This window comes from Nycticebus coucang, chromosome 19, assembly GCF_027406575.1.
Source record: "Nycticebus coucang isolate mNycCou1 chromosome 19, mNycCou1.pri, whole genome shotgun sequence".
In the NCBI taxonomy this organism is placed as follows: Eukaryota; Metazoa; Chordata; class Mammalia; order Primates; family Lorisidae; genus Nycticebus; species Nycticebus coucang.
In genome coordinates, this window is record NC_069798.1 from 9,529,140 (window position 1) to 9,550,787 (window position 21,648).

At 40.4% G+C, this 21,648-nt stretch overlaps 1 protein-coding gene across 2 annotated transcripts in view; it reads left to right on the plus strand.

Moving 5' to 3' along the window:
- MYOM1 (myomesin 1) overlaps positions 1-21,648 on the plus strand; it is a 148,376-nt gene that overhangs the window by 59,309 nt on the left and 67,419 nt on the right. For both annotated transcript variants that reach the window (XM_053571704.1, XM_053571702.1), the window contains exons 11-14: positions 453-594; positions 3,568-3,767; positions 5,929-5,985; positions 11,516-11,640. In XM_053571704.1, the coding sequence (XP_053427679.1) occupies positions 453-594; positions 3,568-3,767; positions 5,929-5,985; positions 11,516-11,640 (524 nt within the window). The remainder of the gene's footprint in view (positions 1-452; positions 595-3,567; positions 3,768-5,928; positions 5,986-11,515; positions 11,641-21,648) is intronic.

Below are 21,648 nucleotides of genomic sequence, written 5' to 3' on the forward strand. Positions count from 1 at the left end.
GTGACAGGCAAAGTTCATGGTTCTTATTTGCCTATGGATGCACCCAGCAGGGGCTGTTTGTCCCTGTTTGGAGCCTTTCATAGTTTCTGGGTAATATTGCACAATCAGTGTCCTAAGAACAGACTTTCTGGCACAATGGACTTGTTAGTAGCAATCTCTTAACACTCCAACACTCTCTATTAACTTTCTTTTGGAACATTTTGGGCAGCAAAGGTCATGGATTCTTTTTAATGCCCTTTTTATTTTCTAACATGATGTTTTTCCTACCGAAGGTGTAAAACACACATAGTTATGTTGCTATTCAGATTACAAGATCTGAGACTTGCTCTACCAGCACCAAAGCTGTAGCCACTGTGATGATGTGATAAGGAGTGCGTCCACTGAGACCTCCGCCCACAGAGCTGACAGAGCACATCTGAGAGTGTTAACCAGACTCTTCTTTATCTCCACAGATGCTGATGCAGAGATCCCAGGCGCTCCAGCCTCTCCCTTGGATGTGGTGTGCCTGGAGGCCAACAAGGATTATATCATCATCTCTTGGAAACAGCCAGCTGTAGACGGAGGGAGTCCTATTCTGGGATACTTTATTGATAAGTTAGTGCTTAGTCTAAGTGTCTAACTAAGTCTCTAACTTTAGTTAGAGTTACTTGGCCATAGAGACGCATCCTTGTTTTTTCTCATCACTTCTGGGTGAAATATTTTCTTTTCTGGCCTTGACTTCTTTCTCTCTTTCCCTCTCTCTCTTTTCCTCTCTCTCAGTATATATACATACCCACACACCTTATATCTATATATTCCTATCTGTTCACCTACAGATTTAACTAAATTCCAATGATGAATTCTTCGAATTTGACTATTAGCTCAAGTCACTCGTTTGGAAAGAATGCTGTGAATTTGTACACCTACCAGAGTCCACTTTGGAAATTGACAGCTGGTATTCAATATATTCAATGTCGATAATCCTAATATATTGGTGATTTAAGACTATTGCCTTTAGGAATGTGAACACAATCTCATTTATACTGCAGGCTGTGGTTTCAAGTTGTACAAAGAAATAACAACAAAAATCAATAGTATTAAATAATGCCTTATCAGTAAGTCCTTGTTAGTTACATTCTCCAAAATGTATAGTCTGATATTTATAGCAACTGGGTTTTGCATGTTAATTATGAAGTGAGTTTGGACAACAAAGCAACGAATTTAGAATATTGGCCTACGTGAGTTGTTTTCTGACTTGGTTTCTATTCAAACAGTTGCTCCAATTCTCTTCTCATTTTTGAAAGATGATTATAGAAACCATGAGGGACAGATAATCTGTAACACTAAAACACAATGGGTCTGTACCAAGATGTATTAAACCTCGTGTTTATAACAGTCAGTAAATATATGCCCACTGGACTCAAAACTATCCAGAGGAATACCTATAATGAATTATATACTGTTTAGCTGTGTACACGGCTCAGTGCTTCCACATTATTTCATTTAGGAATGATGAATTGTTTAGGTAAATCGTGAAGGTTTAGGTAAATTTTTTTCCTGTTTAATTGTCTTTGGCAAATTGCCAAGGAATTTGCAAACTGTGATCCATGAAAGACGAGGGATAATTGGAACATTTTTTTCTCCTCTTGCCTTAGTCATAATATAACCGTCCACACTGGGGCTAGCGTTATTGCATTATCAAGCATTTTCTAGGTGCACGGCAGCGTGGCACTATTCTCGCATTACTTAACCACTCACCCGTAACCACCCCTGGAGGCAGGAATGACAAGCAGCTGGCCCAAGGCCACATGCCAGTGAGGAAACACCGAAGTCACTAACAGCACACGGGTAGGAAGTAGCAGAACCAGAATCCAGATCCCAGCCTGGCTGTAAGTTTGTGGTTTTTCTGCTGCAAAACAGGCAATCCCTGAGTTACAAACATCCACTTTATGTATGACTCATACTTACAAACATGGGCTATTATTGGTAATAGGTAAATGTACCTGTTCCAACTTACATACAAATCCAACTTTTAAGAATAAACCTACAGAACCTATCTCGTTCGTAACCTGGGGACTGCCTGTATACGTCAGGAGCACCTTTCTTTCTGCCCAGTCGAGAGGAAGTATGCTCTAATGTCACGGGGTCAACATGACTGTCCGTGCAGGGAAGAGGGCGAGTCCTGGAGACTCTCTGGGGAGAAGGGTGGTTTGGAGAATTGTCCCAGCCCTCTCAGCTCTCACCACCCCCACCCAAGGGCAGCTCTAGAATTTTTACAAAGGAAAGATTTAGGAGAAATGGAATGGAAGGCAGAGATTGAAACTATGTTTGGTAGCTCCTTACATTTCTCTAAGGAAAATGTCCGTTGTCTAAGTCAAAGAATGGCCGATGATAGTGAGGAAGGCAAAATAAACCCCCCACCCAACCACCTTTCTACTGCCACCAGCAACCCTTGCTCCCAGGAAGATCATTTGGGAATCATACATTTGGACACAGAGCCATTTAGAGGAAGTACCATGAACTAAAATCGCCGTGCTCTGCTCATAAAGAAATGGTACGAGTTACTGAATCCCAACGCTGTATAATTCCATCACACATTGCGGCCTTAAAGTTCTGTGCATTAGGCCAACAGCATGGTATGAGCTGTCATCTTTATCTCCCAAGGGGTGGCCCACTCTATCCCCAAGTACCAGTTGCTGTAAAAGCACTCAATTAAAAGTCAGCATTTCTAAGTATGTACTCGATGTCCCTCCGCCAGGCCTGGGAACATCCCCACCTCTCATCAGTCTCTTCTAGTAAAGACACTGATGTCTTAGAATAACATCCCTCCCTCCCACTCGATGCAGTTACCATCAAGTGAGAAAATATGGTGAAATAGTTTCCAAAACTACAGTGAAAATAGGTATCTTTTAAGGTGTCAATTTTCTCGACAGTACGTTTGCACTTTCTTATTTATTTATTTATTTTTAAGAGACAGAGTCTCACTCTGTCATCCTGGGTAGGGTGCTGTGCCATCATAGCTCACAGCAACTTCAAACTCTTAGGCTCAAATGATTCTCTTGCATCAGCCTTTGGAATAGCCAGGACCACAGGTGCCCACCACAATGCCTGGCTAGTTTTTCTACTTTCACAGAGATGAGGTTTGCTCTTGCTCAAGCTGGGGTCTCAAACTCCTGAGCTCAAGGGGTCCTCCTGCCTCAGTCTTCCAGAGTGCTATAAAATTACAGGTGTGAGCCACCTCCCCCGGCCCTTCAACAATACTTTTAAAAGAGAAACTGTCGAAAGATGACAAATAAGTAACTAATGGTAGAATTGAAGACATCAGCCGGGGAGATGTTTCGCCTAAGCCCACCCAGTGTGAAGACTATGGACACCTATCTGGTACTTTCCCCCAAGCCCTAAACTCCTCTGCTTAGCACATTTCTGTTTGAACAAAACTGAGTGCCTGCAGTTAAATACCAGCCATGCCTGAACTGGGTATTTTACAGAGAGGAGCTCTGAAGCAGCCGGATGGGTTTGCAGCTTTGGAGCTATTAATTTAGCCACACTTCTTTCAACATTTTTGTCAACCTCTCTTTTTTTCTTCAGATGTGAGGTAGGCACAGACAGCTGGTCTCAGTGCAATGATACGCCTGTGAAGTTTGCCCGTTTCCCAGTCACTGGACTGATAGAAGGTCGTTCCTATATCTTCCGAGTTCGAGCCGTGAATAAAACTGGAATAGGCCTGCCATCTCGAGTCTCAGAGCCGGTGGCTGCATTGGATCCAGCTGAGAAAGCTAGACTTAAAAGTAAGTGCTTTTTATTTTTCAGGACCTTCCCTAAACCTTTTTAAGGTAACTGTTAAGAGCAGGCTTCATTGCAAGGTTATTTCTCTCCCTTCCATTAGAGGGAGACAAGAAGAAGAAATCCTTTCCTGATCAAAAAATCTAAGAGGAGAATACCCTAGAAAACACTGATTTATTCATTCTCTAAAGGGAATTCATTTACTTTATTCAAAAATGTTTGTTGTGTTTGACTAAATCCCAGGATTGTAATGTGGGATGAAATATGAAAAGAGGCTGAAGAGCATTTTTATTCATGGCCTTAGCGCACCCCAAATGTAATTTTCATTCTGGCTCCTGGAAGTCCACCCAACACAGTGAGATTCTCTATATCAAAGGAAAAGCAGATTTACAACATGATAGCTAAACTATATTTGAGTTTTCATATTAGGCAGTCAAACATAATCTTTTTATATAGTATTTGGCCTCCAAGTCTTAATATCAAAAAATGGCACATGAATTATTGCCCTGCGTTTGTTTCATGGGAACCCCTGTGGCATCCTCAATAATAGGAACTATAAAATGACATCATGAGAATTGCTGGGCCTGGAGTGGTAGTTCATACCTGTCATCCCAGCACTTCAGGAGGCTGAGGTGGGAGGATCACTGGAGGCTGAGGTTGGGAAATCAACCAAGCAATATAGCTAGAGCCCTTCTCTACAAAAAACAGAACAAATTAGGCAGGTGCACTGTTACACACCTGAAGGCTGTGCAGGAGGATCACTTGGGCCCAGGAGTTGGAGGCTGTAGTGAGCTGTGATTGCACCACTGAACTGGAGCCTGGCCGACAGAGTGTGTTTGTCTCAAAAAAAATTAAATTAATAAAACAAATTGTCAGATAGTAACATTTCAGTCTATTCCGGACTTTTCAACCTTGGTGCTTTTGGCATTTTAGGCCAGTAGCTGTTGCGTGGGTGGAGAGGCTTAGAGGATGCTTACCAGCAGCTCTCACCTCTGCCCACTAGATGGCAGTAGCATCCTGGAGACACTTGCAGATGTCCGGAAGGGGTGTGTAAATTACCCTGGTTAAGGACTACCAGTCCATGCTGTATGCACAGTGTTATTCCTCACCTTAAACATACGCAATGCATTATAAAAATTTAAGTAAAAGTCCCCATGACTGTTATTAATCAGACTCCCTGATCTCTCTCCAATCACTTTTTGCCATCCATCTAATTTCCCTCCCTCTTTCCTAAAAATTTCTAAATTCAAAAATTCCATCTCATACATTCATTTACTCCTCTTTTATAAATTCCAATCAAAATAAGATTTATTTGAATTGGAAATAAGTTGTCTTCTTTGTCACCTTCCGTTTCTTGCACAAACTATGACAACATTCTGTTTTAAAACAGGAATTGAACCAGTTCTCTTTCTGATGTTTCTGGAATTACAGAAATGAATTTCCTCCTTTAGTTTATAACAGTCTCATTCATTTTCTTTGCTCAAGATCTCAACTGATTTCTTTGGCAGATAAAACGTCTCAAAATGGAATGGGAAAAAATTGCTTTCTCTGAATTTTGCCGCAGGATCAGTATCTCTGCTCCTCTTTCATTCTCATTGTGACAGATAAATAACTCCTGGGCTTACCATTATTTTAGAAATACTTCTTCCGGGAGGTGCCTGTGGCTCAAGGAGTAGAGCGCCGGTCCCACATGCCAGAGGTGGCGGGTTCAAACCCAGCCCCAGCCAAAAAAAATAAAAAAGAAATACTTCTTCCAAACATATGCTATCTCTTATGAAGGGATGAGAAAGACTACAGGTTTTAGGAGATCCTTACTGAACAGTCAGATAAGCACCAGTCACCCGCCTCACTTGTGTAAATGCCATTTCAGAAATGCCACCTGAATCAGTCCTGATATTTGTGACTTACCTCTTTTTGTTCTGACTGATCTGACTAGAGATTTAGTCTAGGGCTTAGCAGATTATAAATCCCTCAAGGAGAGGAGCCCTGTCTCCCACAATATCCTATATGTGTTTGATAAAATGCATTAGGGAAAAAAAGGCATTAGGAAAACACATAAGTTGCCTAGTAACAAACCTGTTTGTGACTCATCTGCCCAGAGTTTCAGTGCAGGTGAAGTTGTGTTTGTGAATTTTTGTGATTTTTTTTTGTATTTGTTTTGTTCAGGTCGCCCTTCTGCACCCTGGACTGGGCAGATCATTGTCACTGAAGAGGAACCTTCAGGTAAAAACTCCGGTTTGCCTAGATATGATTGCCAAAATTTTGCCGTGTGCTTTAGTTTTTATTGCAGACATACAGTGTATATTATTTTAAAATGTTTGAGGAGGCCAAGAGCACTGGCTCACACCTATAATCCTAGCACTCTGGAAGGCTGAGCGCAAGAGTTCAAGACCAGCGTGAGCAAGAGCAAGACCTCATCTCTACAAAAATTAGAAAAAATTAGCTGGGCAGTGTGGTGGGCGCGGATAGTCCCAGCTACTCGGGAGGCTGAGGCAGGAGGATCGTTTGAACCCAGGAGTTGGAGGTTGCTGTGAGCTATGATGCCATAGCATTCTAGCCTAACCAACAGAGTGAGACTGTGTCTCAACAAAAAAGGTTTTGGAAAGAACATTCTAAAATATATTGAGACCATAAGTAACTTATGTCATTGAAGAGTCATATTTTATTTTTAAAGCTTTATTCAGATGTAATTGCTGTGTAGTAAACTGCATATATTTAGAGCTTACAATTTGGTAGTTTCATACACTTACTGCTTACTGTTACCATAGTTTGGATTGTCCACAATTTTAGATAAATGGAATCACACTCATTTTTTACTCAGCATAATTATTTTGAGATTTATCCATGTTGATGCATGTATCAATTCATTCCAATTTATTTCTCCATTCACTGTTGAAAGCTTCTGTGAAGAGATGAACTTTCATTTCTCTTTGATAAGTACCAAGGAGTTGAATGGAGGGGTTATATGGTAGGTGTATGTTTAATTTTTTAAGGAATTGTCGACTGTTTTCTGAAATGATGGTACCATTACACATCTCCATCAGCACGCTGCGAGAATTCCAGTTGCTCCATATTGTCACTAGTAATCGGTATGTCAGTTTACATATTTGATTTTCTATTTCAATTGTTTGAAAGAGCTTGTGTGAACTTTTCTTATTTTTCTCTTAAACGTTTTGTAGAATTTACTGGCAGAGCCATCTACGCTTGGAGATGTTGTGGGATGCTAATGTGCTACAAATTTAATTTCAGGTCATTTACTTTTTATTGAGTAAGCTTTGATCATTTTTGTCTTTCAAGGAATTTCTTCATTCCTAAAGTTGTTCCCATTTTATTCTCTTCTTAATTTCTGCAGAATTTAAAATGATGTCCCAGCTCTCATTCCTGATATGTGTCTCACTTCCTCTTGTTCTGACTATGTGACTAGAGGTTTATCAGTTGTATTGATGGTTACAAAGATATCTTGCCTCAGCCTCCAAAGTAGCTGGGACTACAGGAATCTGCCACTATGCCTGGCTGGTTTTTCTATTTTAGTAGAGATGGGGTCTCACTCTTGCTCAGGCTGGTCTCAAACTCCTGAGCTCAAGCCATCCACCTGCCTCGTTCTCCCAGACTGCTAGGATTACAGGTGTGAGCCACCTCGCCCAGCTGATATGGTTGGATTTAACTCTATGGTCTTGCTATTTGTTTTCTATCTATTCTATCCATTTGTTTCCTTTCTTCTTCTTCTTCTTCTTTTTTTTTTTTTTTACTTTTTATTGGATTTTATTTTACCTGTATTATCCATTGGCTACAATTCTTTGTTTTGCTTTTAGTCATTCAGAATTTATAATGGACATATTTTCACAGCCTACTTTCAGGTAATATTATATGATTTCACATGTAATATGAGAACCTACAACTGTATTATTCCGTTTCCCCCTCTTTGGCTTGGCACGGTCAGTGTCATTCATTTTGTTTGTGTGTGTGGTACATATACATATATATAATAAATTGTACAATATAATATTATTATTTTGACTGCACTGAGATATCTTAAACATTCTTTGTATAGATTCAGATTTCTCTCCAGTATGTACCTGAAGTACTTTCTTCAACGCTTTTTTTTTTTTGACAAAAAAAAATCCTGTATATACTTACAGTGTTAAAAGGTGATGTTTTGGGCGGCGCCTGTGGCTCAGTCGGTAAGGCGCCGGCCCCGTGTACCGAGGGTGGCGGGTTCAAACCCAGCCCGGGCTGAACTGCAACCAAAAAATAGCCGGGCGTTGTGGCGGGCACCTGTAGTCCCAGCTACTCGGGAGGCTGAGGCAAGAGAATCGCTTAAGCCCGGGAGTTGGAGGTTGCTGTGAGCTGTGTGAGGCCACGGCACTCTACTGAGGGCCATAAAGTGAGACTCTGTCTCTACAAAAAAAAGAAAGAAAAGATAAAAGACACGGGGCGGCGCCTGTGGCTCAGTCGGTAAGGCGCCGGCCCCATATACCAAGGGTGGCGGGTTCAAACCCGGCCCCGGCCAAACTGCAACCAAAAAATAGCCGGGCGTTGTGGCGGGCACCTGTAGTCCCAGCTACTCGGGAGGCTGAGGCAAGAGAATCGCTTAAGCCCAGGAGTTGGAGGTTGCTGTGAGCTGTGTGACGCCACAGCACTCTACCGAGGGCCATAAAGTGAGACTCTGTCTCTACAAAAAAAAAAAAAAAAGGTGATGTTTTGGTATATATATGTATACACACGTTGTTTTGGTATATATACACACACACATTGTGAAATGATTACCACAATCAAACTAATTAACACATCTGTCAAATCACATATTTTCTTATGTGTGTTGGGGGAAGAATATTTAGGATCTATGCTCTTAGCAATTTTCAACTGCACAATACATTATTATTAACTATAGTCCGCAGGCTGTGAGATCTCCAGAACTTTTCTTACTGTCTAATGAAGCTTTGTACCCTTTTACCAACATCTCCCTAACTACTACTCCCTGCCTCGGCTTCTGGTAACCACTATTCTTCTCTTCACTTCTACAAGTTCAGCTTTTTAAGAGTCTTTAATATTTCTTACAGTGCAGTTCTGCTGGTTATGAATTATTTTCTTTTGTATATCTGAAAAGTCTCTATTTCCACCTTCATTTTTTAAATACATCATCACTGAGTATAGAATTCTAGGTTGACAGGTTTTTCTTTCAGCCTTTTAAGAGCTTAGTCCATCATAATGCAGATCTGCACGAGGAAAACTGCTAATTGCTCTTATTTTTATTCTTTGATATATAACGTGTCTCTTTTTTTTGTATCCACTTTTAACATATTCTCTTAATCACTGGTTTTAAGAATTTGATTTTGATGTGAATTTGTTTTTAGTTACCTTCTTATATCTTGTGCTTAGAGTTTGCAAGTTTTTCTCTCGTCTGTGGAGTACAGTTTTCATCAGATTTGGAACATTTTTATCACTAATTTAAAAATATGTTTCCTACACTTCTCTCTCTTCTCCACTTTAGGAACTTCAACTACAGGCCACTTGAAAGCACTTGAAATCATTCCAAATTCACTAATTTTTGTGTTTGTTTTCCCTTTCAGTCTTTTTTCTTTCTGGATTGTTTGTATTGCTGTGTCACTGAGTTCACTAAACTTTTCCTTTTCATTCTCTCACCTGCTGTGGATTCCAGCCAATTTTTTAATGGTTTTTGGTTTTCTTCTGATTTTCGTTTGTTTGTTTGTTTGTTCTTTGGGGGGGGGTGGTGTTTTTGTTTTTTTGAGACAATGTCTCACTCTGTTGCCCTAGGCTGGAATACAGTGGCATCATCAAGCTCCATTGTAGCCTTGAACTCCTGTGCTCAAGCAATCCTCCTGCCTCAGCCTCCCAAAGTGTTGGGATTAAAGGCATGAGCCATTGCACCCAGTCTAGCCAATGTACTTTTCATCTTGGACTTTGTAGTTTCATCTCTAGAAGTTGAATTTAGATTATTTTTATATTTTCCATTGCTTTAACATGTTCAATCTTTATCCTCTTGAACATACGGAAGATATTTGTAACTGCTTTTATGTTTTGTCTACTCTTATTGAGCAATTCACAGATGATACTACTACCATCTGAAGCATTTCGGGTTTTGTTTCTATTGACTGATTTATCTTCTCATTATGGGTTGTATTCTCCTACTTCTTTACATACTTGGTAGTTTTTATTAGATGCCAGACATTTGAGTTTACATTGTTTGGTGCTAGATATTTTTGTATTTCTAGAATACTCTTGAGTTTTGTTCTGGGAGACCAGTTTCATCCTTTCAAGACGTAGTTTTGCGAGGCAGCAGAGAGCACAACCAGTGGATGGAGAGCTAGAAAGAAAAAGGACCTGTGAGCGGGACTTTTGTTAAGGTCCTTGGGTGTTATTCTTTATGCTTTCCCACAGGGTTTGTGGATTGACTAGTTCAAAGAAAACACACAGGAACGGGGAACTTATTAACATGACTGTGGTCTGGACCATAAGGTTTTATCATGTTAGCACCTGTGGGGCATGTTGGTTTTTGGGTCAGTGGGATGAGGAAAAAGCAGGTTATATTGCAAACATCCACGTAGAAAGGGGGAAGTTTTAAGTGGGCCAAAGATAGCCAGTATAACTGGGTTTCAGACAACTTCTGTCTGACCTAAAAATAAATACCAAGGGAAAAAATTACGTTAAGTAAATTTATGACACACATTTAGCAAATAAAATCATAGGTTACATCGTCTGTTCTATCTGGCAATGTTAGCTGGGTATAAAAATAAAAGTTCTGAGGCCAGGTCAGGAGTGTTAGGGCAAAAGAAAGGACTTACAGAAGCACCCAGACACTACTAGTCTGGGGGCATGTAGAGTTGAGGGCCAAATGAACCCTCTGCAAGCAAGGGTTAATCTGGCTCAGGGATGAAAACAAAGTGGGTCACAGATTCCTGTGGGCAGATAGGCAGTAGTTAAGGTCCCAGTAAAATTGGACACACAATTATAGTTATAGTAAAGCTAGTCATAGCAAGCAGGGAGTGAGGAAAGTAGTAATACATAGATCCCAGAGGTTAATGTAATGTAAATGGCTCAAGGCTGGAGGGTAGAACAGAAATATAAACTCTATGAAAAACAAAAATCCACACCAAGGAGTAAGGAGGATACACTGGAACTTAACAAAGGATGACAAATGTTTGCTTCATCTAGGAAGCTTTTTGTATGTTTTCCTTCTAAAATTGGAACAAGTCATGAGATGGAACCAGATAGTATCATGTTATTTCACCACATCCAATAGGCTTTGACACAGAAGTCACACCCTACGACTTTGTGACACATCCTTGACCTCAGTGTGTTCTCCCTCAAGTCCATTAGCACATGAGCACTGCCCTGCGCTACTCAACTTCTTGAACCCAGTTATAAACCAATCCAAGATACGAGCAGTATCCCAGGGTCCTTGGCTCTGTATTTTAAATGCTTAATGCCATTTAAATGATGAATGAATGATGTTTTAGGTAGACTTTCAGAGACAAGGTACTTGTTTTTTTTTTTTTTTTTTATTGTCGAGGCTTCATTGAAGGTACAAGAAACCAGGTTACACCGATTGCATTTGTTAGGTATAGTCCCTCTTAAATTGTGCCTTGCCCCCAAGAGACAAGGTACTTCTTCATTTCCGTGGAGCCATAAATAACTCTTCCTCTAGGAGGGGAGAAGCATCGTGCAGTCCTCTGAGTGTCCTGGGCTACCCGGAGCATGTGTTCCTCACTTTTCTTTTTTTTTTGTTTTTCAGAGGGTATAGTTCCTGGGCCCCCAACAGACCTCTGTGTCACTGAGGCTACCCGGAGCTACGTGGTGCTCAGCTGGAAGCCCCCTGGCCAGCGTGGCCATGAGGGCATCATGTACTTTGTTGAAAAGGTAAGAATCCAGAATCAACTTCATGCCACTTCCTAAAGAATTCTTTAAAGAAGTAGAGATTAAATTTCTGGAGACATGGAGTGAGGGAGGAGGTGTCCTGAACTCACTATGTCCACATAAACTGTGAACTCTCTCCTAGAAAAATGTGTATCACACAGAATTTAGCCTGGAATTCAGGGGGTTTATGGATCCCCAGTACTCATTCCTACACTCCCAAGAGGTCCACAGCTCCCAAATCATAACCCCTATAAAAAGAGAGACGTTCTAAATGGTAGGTAGGCTGGCCATAGGGCAATGTTTTCTGGAGACTTCCTTGTCCCCCTGGCTGTGGTCATGGTTTTTCCTTCCCACAACCTTTTTTATCTCACAGCACCTTGAACCTATAGTTCAAAGATTCCACAGCACACCTAAATTATATTAATAAAAAAAAGTAAGAAAAAAGAATATACTTACTGTGTTTTGAATTTCTTTGGAAATAATTAATTAACGATCTTTAAATTTCTCCCCGCCCACTGGTGCCTCTGCTCCGCTGCTCGTCATTCTGTAGTGCAGAAGAAACATCACTGGGGCCGGGCGAGACAGAGGAAGGGAGAAGTCCAGGGCAGCAAGCCCGCGGGCGGCCATGCTTCCCCCAGTAACTCACAATGATGTTGGGGGTTAGAACGTTTGAGAGGGCGACATACAATGAAGGCCTAGCATGGGTGGAATGATGAGGAAGATACGTGCCTCAATTGTAGACCCGTATTTGAGGGGAGTTCCGATCAGCATCGATGTCCAGAAAATGGAGAGGAGCCATGACCTGGACAGGACATTATTTGGGGGAACCGACCCAGACACGAGAACAGAAACAGAGGAGCCATAGGTGAGGCACAGGCCTAAGGGGCACCAGGAGTCTGTGGCTAACAGGATTCTGGCTGCTGGAAAAGTACATTCAAAGAGATTTGCTTAAAATGAGGCTCAAAATCCTTTTGTTAAGAAATTTCTTATTATGATATAATTGAGAGAATGAAACAAAATAATTTCTCCTATGTGTAACAACATTTATATTTTTGTTGGTAAGCAGTGCACAATTTTTCTTTAGAATAAATGAAGCTGGTGTTTGTAGTTTTAAATTTTATTTTTTTTGTAATTTATTTATTTTTATTGTGCAATCCAGCGGTACAATGTGCGGGTTTCATATACAATCTGAAATATTCTCATCAAACTGTTCAGCGTAGCCTTCATGGCATTTTCTTAGTTACTGTATGTAGACATTTGTATTCTGCATTTAGTAAGTTTTGCCTGTACCCATTCTTAAATTTTATTTTTACAAAATTGCGTGATAGCATGAAACAGTGTCATTCATTTTACATTTTACTTTCAGAGCAAAATCATGGAAAGGATTTTTTTTTTTACATTAATTTGTAAAACACCTATTGGGTCATGTTCCCTGACAATTATTGCAAGAGAAGAGATTTCATGGGTATATAGGTGTATGCAAGCATCTGCAAATTAGGTCGCAACAGAAAGACAACGTACAAATCTCTTTGAGAGCATTCCTTACTTCCTTCTTATCGCCAGCAAACTGGTAACTATACGTGCATCATCTCTTCAACATGCAACAGGGACGTCTTCCAAGACAGTCAAGGTTTATGAAAATAATACTACAAATTTATGCTTTTTGAGTGATGCCTGTGGCTCAAAGGAGTAGGGCGCTGGCCCCATATACTGGAGGTGGCAGGTTCAAACCCGGCCCCAGCCAAAAACTGCAAAAAAAAAATAAAAATTATGTTTTTATTGTTATATTTTCTAGATATTAGCTGTAAATATAATGAGTAGCATTCTAAGCTTTTTATTTTAATAGAGGGCAAGAATATAGTGATAGATAAATGCTCACTTCCTGGAGTGTTTAATACACACCCCACTGAATCTCTGAAACACTCCACGGGAACAGGCTTCTGAATAACTTCTGGGACAGTCATGACTGTCTCTCCTGTAACAGTGACACAGAGCAACCTATTCTTGAGGGATTTCCTTCCGATGAGCCAACTTGGGCTTCTGTTGAGCATTTTTTCAGTTTGCATTAAACTCTGATTTCTCTGTGAAAGTATTAACCTATGTATGAGGCTATGATTAACAATTTAAACATTGACGGGCGTGGTGGCTCCCGCCTGTAATTCTAGCACTCTGCGAGGCTGAGGTGGGAGGGTTGCTTCTCAGGAATCCGGGACCAGCCTGAGCAGGAGCAAGACTCTACTACTAGTACCAGCTACTTGGGAGGCTGAGGCAGGAAGATCTCTTCAGCTGGGGAGTTTGAGGCTGCTGTGAGTTATGATTTCAATATTCTTTTACCAGCACACCTATTTATATGGAATAGGAGGGGATATTCACGGGCACACTGTTGGGGAGAGAGGGCTGCACAGGGCACAGAACGCCCAGGATGCTGAGGTATTGGGAATGCAGAACACGTCTAGAGACCTGGGCTGCATTTGCAGAACTACCCAATGTCAGACTGTTCTGAGCTGAGTCTACAGTGATTTCTGAGGCACCACTGCTGGTATGCTGACCTTCCTAAAGGGCAATGGTTCACTTGCTCTTGTCCTGTGGTGTGTTTCTGTCCCCAGGACATCCATGCACCCAGCATTGCAGCCTCTTGGGCTACCCTGTGATCCTTCCTCCTCACAGCTTGTCCATAGGCCCTGGAATGGGCAGAAGGAAAGGATTTATTAGCAAGGGAATCAGACGAATCAGACTCCGGCACTCTCAGCCTTCCTGCCTTACTGTGTTTTTTTCAGCCCCCAATTATTCCTTGAGTGTCTTATGTCAGAAACTCTTTTTCTCACTCCCCTGTCAAAAATCCAGTTGTGTCAGAGCCTAAACCTGTATCAGATGCGGCAGGAATGCAAACAGCCAAGACTGTAAGCAGGACGCACATGTCAACTGCTTAATTCTTACAGTAAAGAATGAGGTAAATCCTTTTATTCTCATCATGCCTGTTCTTTAAGTGAGACAACTGAGGTTTCGATGGGACATGCACTTTACCCGAGGTCACACAGCTGGTACGAGGCAGAGCTGGGATTTGAACCCAGGCAGTCTGTGCCAGTCTGTAAATCCAGCTGTTACATCCGGCTGCCTTCCAGGCTTCCTAAGCCTACATCTTCTCAGGAGAACTCTGACAATTACACAATGCTGCCTCTACAGTACCTATTTCACAGCACAGATGAGCAGATTAAAGAGCTATAATGACTTACAGTGTTCTTAGCACACTGAAAGGCAGCTGTCATTTGTATTAGAAAAGTATAAATGACTGGGAACTGTTTAATTATTCCTTGGTGGAGAAGATATCAAAATGAATCAAAGCCATGAATGAAAGGATCAAAGGTCCCTCAGTGGGTAGCAGACTGTGCAACTTCTCCCCACTCACACACAAGTGACCTAAAAGACAAGGGACTCTAGAGTTACCCTTGTTGAATATGCTCATTTTGCAGATGACAAAACTGAGACCAAGGGTGTGCCTGTGACCCTCCAAGGTTACGCAGCCTTGGTATTAACGTAGCTGGGACAGACCTGCAGCCTCTGGGTCCTTCCCTCCAAGACATGTCGCCTGCCACTTAGTGTCAATGGAGCATATGCTGAGTGCTGTACCAGTAAACTTCAAGTCCCCAAAATGCATCATCCTGACAGCTGGCAATCTGTCACAAAATTTGGATTTCTGGAAAAGTCTTTTGAACTGGTTAAAAAGTTCTGTAGCAAAATCAGGCAAGAGTATCTAAATTTCTGGGCGGAGTTGGAAGTCAGACTAGAAGGATGGCTGAAGACTTCTTTAATAGATTTCTTTTTTTCACATTTCAAATTACGTATGTATAAGGGTACATACAATCTAACAGTTTTCTTACTATATCCTCTGCCAAAGCCCAAATGTGCACCACATCTTTATATTCAAGGACTTCCAAGTCACTCTATGTCATTTTAATTTTAAGAACAGAACCTTTTTAAATTAGTTTTCACATTAATCATTCCAAAATTTGAGCCAAGAAAGACATCTTTTAAAAATCTGGGTTTTCAACTATAGCACAAGACTATGGGGAAAGGGCCAAGGAAGGGGAAGGGAGGGGGGAGGTTTTGGTGGAGGGAGGGTAATGGATGGGGCCACATCTATGGTGCATCTTAGAATGGGTACAGGCGATTGCACTAATGTACACAGCTATGATTTAACAATAAAAAAAAGAAAAAAAATAAAAATCTGGTTTTTTTATTGAAACATAAAGAAAAAAAGAAACATAATCATTATACATGTTTGGGGGTACATGCAATATTTTCCTATATGTATATAATGTGTAACGATTGAATTTGAGTCACTGGGATACCCACCACTTCAAGTATCCGTCATTTCTTTGTGTTGAGAACATTCCAAATCTTCCTTCCTAGCTATTTTGAAATGTACAATATATTATTGATAACTGTAGTCACCTGCTGTGTTATCAAACAGTAGAAATTATTTCTTCTATCTAACCGTATGTTTGTACCTATCATCCAACTTCTCTTCATCTCCTTGCTCCTTCTTAGCTTCTGGTGACAACCATTCTTCTGTCTACCTCCGTGAGATCAACTTTTTTAGCTCCTTCTTATGAATGAGAACGCGCGATATTTGTCTTTCTGTCACTGGCTTATTTCGCTTAACATCATGTCCTCCAGTTCTGCATGTGTTGCTACAGATGGCAAAGATTGTATTCATGGCTAAATAACATTCCCTCATGTGTATGGACCACATTTTCTGTGTCCATCCCTCCATTGATGGACCCCTGGGTTGATTCCCTATCTTGGCTATTACGAAGAGTGCTGAGATAAACATGGGCGTGCAGATATGTAGTGATTTCCTTTCTTTTGGATATATCCCCAGCAGTATGAAGGCTGGATCATACAGTAGAAGAACATTTTCTCAATATGTCAAATGGTCTATAAAACCAGTGTATGGTGCCCCATGATCGCATTAATGTACACAGCTATGATTTAATAATTAAAAAAAGAAGAAGAAGAACATTTTCTCTATCATTCAGGAAAAAAAATACTGTAGTTGATTATCTATTGTGTGCCAGATACAATTCTAGGCTTTGGGGTAAAGTGGTGAACCACATAGCTCCCTAAACTCACAGAATGTATTCTTCAGCCTGGCACAGTGGTTCACAACTGTAATCTGTTGTGCCCAGTTTTCAAAATCCTCCACAAAGACCACAGGGGGCCGAGTCCGATGCAACAGCAAAAGAGCCGTTTTATTGCAAGCTCAAGCTTGGGCTCCGGGGGTCTCCGCTACAATGGATCCGAGCCAGGAGCTCCGAGCTCTGGAACAGGGGTATTTTTTTTTTTTTCTTTTTTTTTTATTGTTGGGGATTCATTGAGGGTACAATAAGCCAGTTACACTGATTGCAATTGTTAGGTAAAGTCCCTCTTGCAATCATGTCTTGCCCCCATAAAGTGTGACACACACTAAGGCCCCACCCCCCACCCTCCCTCTCTCTTTCTGCTTCCCCCCCCCATAACCTTAATTGTCATTAATTGTCCTCATATCAAGATTGAGTACATAGGATTCATGCTTCTCCATTCTTGTGATGCTTTACTAAGAATAATGTCTTCCACTTCCATCCAGGTTAATACGAAGGATGTAAAGTCTCCATTTTTTTTAATGGCTGAATAGTATTCCATGGTATACATATACCACAGCTTGTTAATCCATTCCTGGGTTGGTGGGCATTTAGGCTGTTTCCACATTTTGGCGATTGTAAATTGAGCTGCAATAAACAGTCTAGTACAAGTGTCCTTATGATAAAAGGATTTTTTTCCTTCTGGGTAGATGCCCAGTAATGGGATTGCAGGATCGAATGGGAGGTCTAGGTTGAGTGCTTTGAGCTTTCTCCATACTTCCTTCCAGAAAGGTTGTACTAGTTTGCAGTCCCACCAGCAGTGTAAAAGTGTTCCCTTCTCTCCACATCCACGCCAGCATCTGCAGTTTTGAGATTTTGTGATGTGGGCCATTCTCTCTGGGGTTAGATGATATCTCAGGGATGTTTTGATTTGCATTTCTCTAATATATAGAGATGATGAACATTTTTTCATGTGTTTGTTAGCCATTCGTCTGTCGTCTTTAGAGAAAGTTCTATTCATGTCTCTTGCCCATTGATATAAGGGATTGTTGGCTTTTTTCATGTGGATTAATTTGAGTTCTCTATAGATCCTGGTTATCAAGCTTTTGTCTGATTGAAAATATGCAAATATCCTTTCCCATTGTGTGGGTTGTCTCTTTGCTTTGGTTATCGTCACCTTAGCTGTACAGAAGCTTTTCAGTTTAATGAAGTCCCATTTGTTTATTTTTGTTGTTGTTGCAATTGCCATGGCAGTCTTCTTCATGAAGTCTTCCCCCAGGCCAATATCTTCCAGTGTTTTTCCTATGCTTTCTTTGAGGATTTTTATTGTTTCGTGCCTTAAATTTAAGTCCTTTATCCATCTTGAATCAATTTTTGTGAGTGGGGAAAGGTGTGGGTCCAGTTTCAGTCTTTTACACGCAGACATCCAATTCTCCCAACACCATTTATTGAATAGGGAGTCTTTCCCTCAAGGTAAGTTCTTGTTTGGTTTATCGAAGATTAGGTGGTTGTAAGATGTTAGTTTCATTTCTTGGTGTTCAATTCGATTCCAAGTGTCTATGTCTCTGTTTTTGTGCCAGTACCATGCTGTCTTGAGCACTATGGCTTTGTAGTACAGACTAAAATCTGGTATGCTGATGCCCCCAGCTTTATTTTTGTTACTAAGAACTGCCTTAGCTATACGGGGTTTTTTCCGGTTCCATACAAAACGCAGAATCATTTTTTCCAAATCTTGAAAGTACGATGTAGGTACTTTGATAGGAATGGCATTGAATAGGTAGATTGCTTTGGGAAGTATAGACATTTTAACAATGTTGATTCTTCCCATCCATGAGCATGGTATGTTCTTCCATTTGTTAATATCCTCTGCTATTTCCTTTCTGAGGAGTTCATAGTTTTCTTTATAGAGGTCCTTCACCTCCTTCGTTAGGTATATTCCTAGGTATTTCATTTTCTTTGAAACTATGGTGAAGGGAGTTGTGTCCTTAATTAGCTTCTCCTCTTGACTGTTATTGGTGTATACAAAGGCTACTGACTTGTGGACATTGATTTTATATCCTGAAACATTACTGTATTTTTTGATGACTTCTAGTAGTCTTGTGGTTGAGTCTTTGGGGTTCTCTAAGTATAAGATCATGTCGTCAGCAAAGAGGGAGAGTTTGACCTCTTCTGCTCCCATTTGGATTCCCTTTATTTCCTTGTCTTGCCTAATGGTATTGGCTAGAACTTCCAGCACTATGTTGAATAGTAAAGGTGACAGAGGACAACCTTGTCTGGTTCCAGTTCTAAGAGGAAAAGCTTTCAGTTTTACTCCATTCAGTAAAATATTGGCTGTGGGTTTGTCATAGATAGCTTCAATCAGTTTTAGAAATGTGCCACCTATGCCTATACTCTTCAGTGTTCTAATTAGAAAAGGATGCTGGATTTTATCAAATGCTTTTTCTGCATCTATTGAGAGGATCATGTGATCTTTATTTTTGCCTCTGTTAATATGGTGGATAACGTTTATGGACTTGCGTATGTTGAACCAGCCTTGCATCCCTGGGATGAAGCCTGCTTGATCATGATGAATGACTTTTTTGATGATAAGCTGTAATCTATTGGCTAGGATTTTGTTGAGAATTTTTCCATCTATATTCATGAGTGAGATTGGTCTGAAATTCTCCTTTTTGTTTGGGTCTTTTCCTGGTTTTGGTATCAGGGTGATGTTTGCTTCATAGAATGTGTTGGGGAAGATTCCTTCTTCCTCAATTTTTTGGAATAATTTCTGCAGTACAGGAATAAGCTCTTCCTTGAAGGTTTGATAGAATTCTGGAGTGAAGCCATCTGGACCAGGGCATTTTTTAGTTGGAAGCTTTTTTATTGTTTCTTTGATCTCAGTGCTTGAAATTGGTTTGTTCAGGAGGTCTATTTCTTCCTGGCCAAGTCTAGGGAGAGGGTGTGATTCCAAATATTGATCCATTTCCTTCACATTGTCAAATTTCTGGGCATACAGTTTCTGGTAGTATTCAGAGATGATCTCTTGTATCTCTGTGGGATCAGTTGTTATTTCCCCTTTATCATTTCTGATTGAGGTTACTAGAGATTTTACTTTTCTATTTCTAGTTAGTCTGGCCAATGGTTTATCTATTTTATTTATTTTTTCAAAAAACCAACTCCTTGTTTCATTAATTTTCTGAATGATTCTTTTGTTTTCAATTTCATTGATCTCTGATTTGATTTTGGAGATTTCTTTTCTTCTACTGAGTTTAGGCTTAGATTGTTCTTCTTTTTCCAATTCCATAAGGTCTCTTGTGAGATTGTTGATGTGCTCTCTGTCTGTTTTTCGAATGTAGGCATCTAAAGCGATGAATTTTCCTCTCAAAACTGCTTTTGCAGTATCCCACAGGTTTTGGTAGCTTGTGTCTTCATTGTTGTTATGCTTAAGGAAGTTAGTGATTTCCTGTTTGATTTCTTCCTGCACCCATCTGTTATTCAACAGAAGATTGTTTAATTTCCATGCCTTTGGATGGGGTCGAGCATTTTTTTTAGAGTTGAGTTCCACCTTTAGTGCCTTATGGTCTGAAAAGATACAAGGTAAAATTTCAATTCTTTTGATTCTGTTGATATTTGTTTTGTGTCCCAGGATATGATCAATTTTGGAGAATGTTCCATGGGGTGATGAGAAGAATGTATATTCTTTATCTTTGGGGTGGAGTGTTCTATATGCGTCTATCAAGCATAATTGTTCTAGGGTCTCATTTAAATCTCTTATATCTTTGTTTAATTTCTGTTTAGAGGATCTGTCCAGCTCTGTAAGAGGTGTGTTAAAGTCCCCTGTTATGATGGTATTATCAGATATCATATTGCTCAGACTGAGTAAGGTCTGTTTCAAGAATCTGGGAGCATTTAAATTTGGTGCATAGATATTTAGAATTGAAATGTCTTCTTGTTGTAGTTTTCCCTTGACCAATATAAAGTGACCATCTTTGTCTTTTTTGACTTTAGTTGCTTTAAATCCACATGTATCTGAAAATAAGATTGCAACTCCTCTTTTCTTCTGAATTCCATTTGCCTGAAAAATTGTCTTCCAACCCTTGACTCGGAGCTTTAATTTGTCTTTTGAAGCCAGGTGTGTTTCTTGCAGACAGCAAATGGATGGCTTGTGTTTTTTAATCCAGTCAGCCAATCTATGTCTCTTCAGTGGGGAATTCAAGCCATTAACATTTATGGAGATAATTGATAAGTGTGGTAGTATTCTATTCGTCTTATTTGGTGAGAGTCCATTGCTTAGTTTTATCTTTTGCATCAGTGTGGAGGTTAGGTTCTGTCCTTTGATTTCTGAGTTCTTACTTTGCTGCTGATCCATTGTGGTGGTCAGTGTGCAGAACAGGTTGAAGTATTCCCTGTAGAGCTGGTCTTGTTGTGGTGAATTTCCTCAATGTTTGTATATCCGTAAATGATTTGATTTCTCCATCAATTTTGAAGCTTAGCTTAGCAGGGCACAGAATTCTGGGCTGAAAATTGTTCTGTTTAAGTAGATTAAAGGTAGATGACCATTGTCTTCTTGCTTGGAAAGTTTCATTAGAGAAGTCTGAGGTCACTCTGATGGATTTGCCCCTGTAGGTCAACTGGCGCTTACTCCTGGCAGCTTGCAGAATCTTTTCTTTTGTCTTGACTTTGGACAGGTTCATCACAATGTGTCTTGGAGAAGCTCGGTTAGAGTTGAGGCGACCTGGGGTCCGATAGCCCTCTGAAAGCAGTGTGTCAGAATCTTTGGTGATGTTTGGGAAATTTTCTTTTATAATATTCTCTAGTATGGCTTCCATTCCTCTGGGGCATTCTTCTTCCCCTTCTGGAATTCCTATAACTCGTATGTTGGAACGTTTCATAAAGTCCCATAATTCTGACA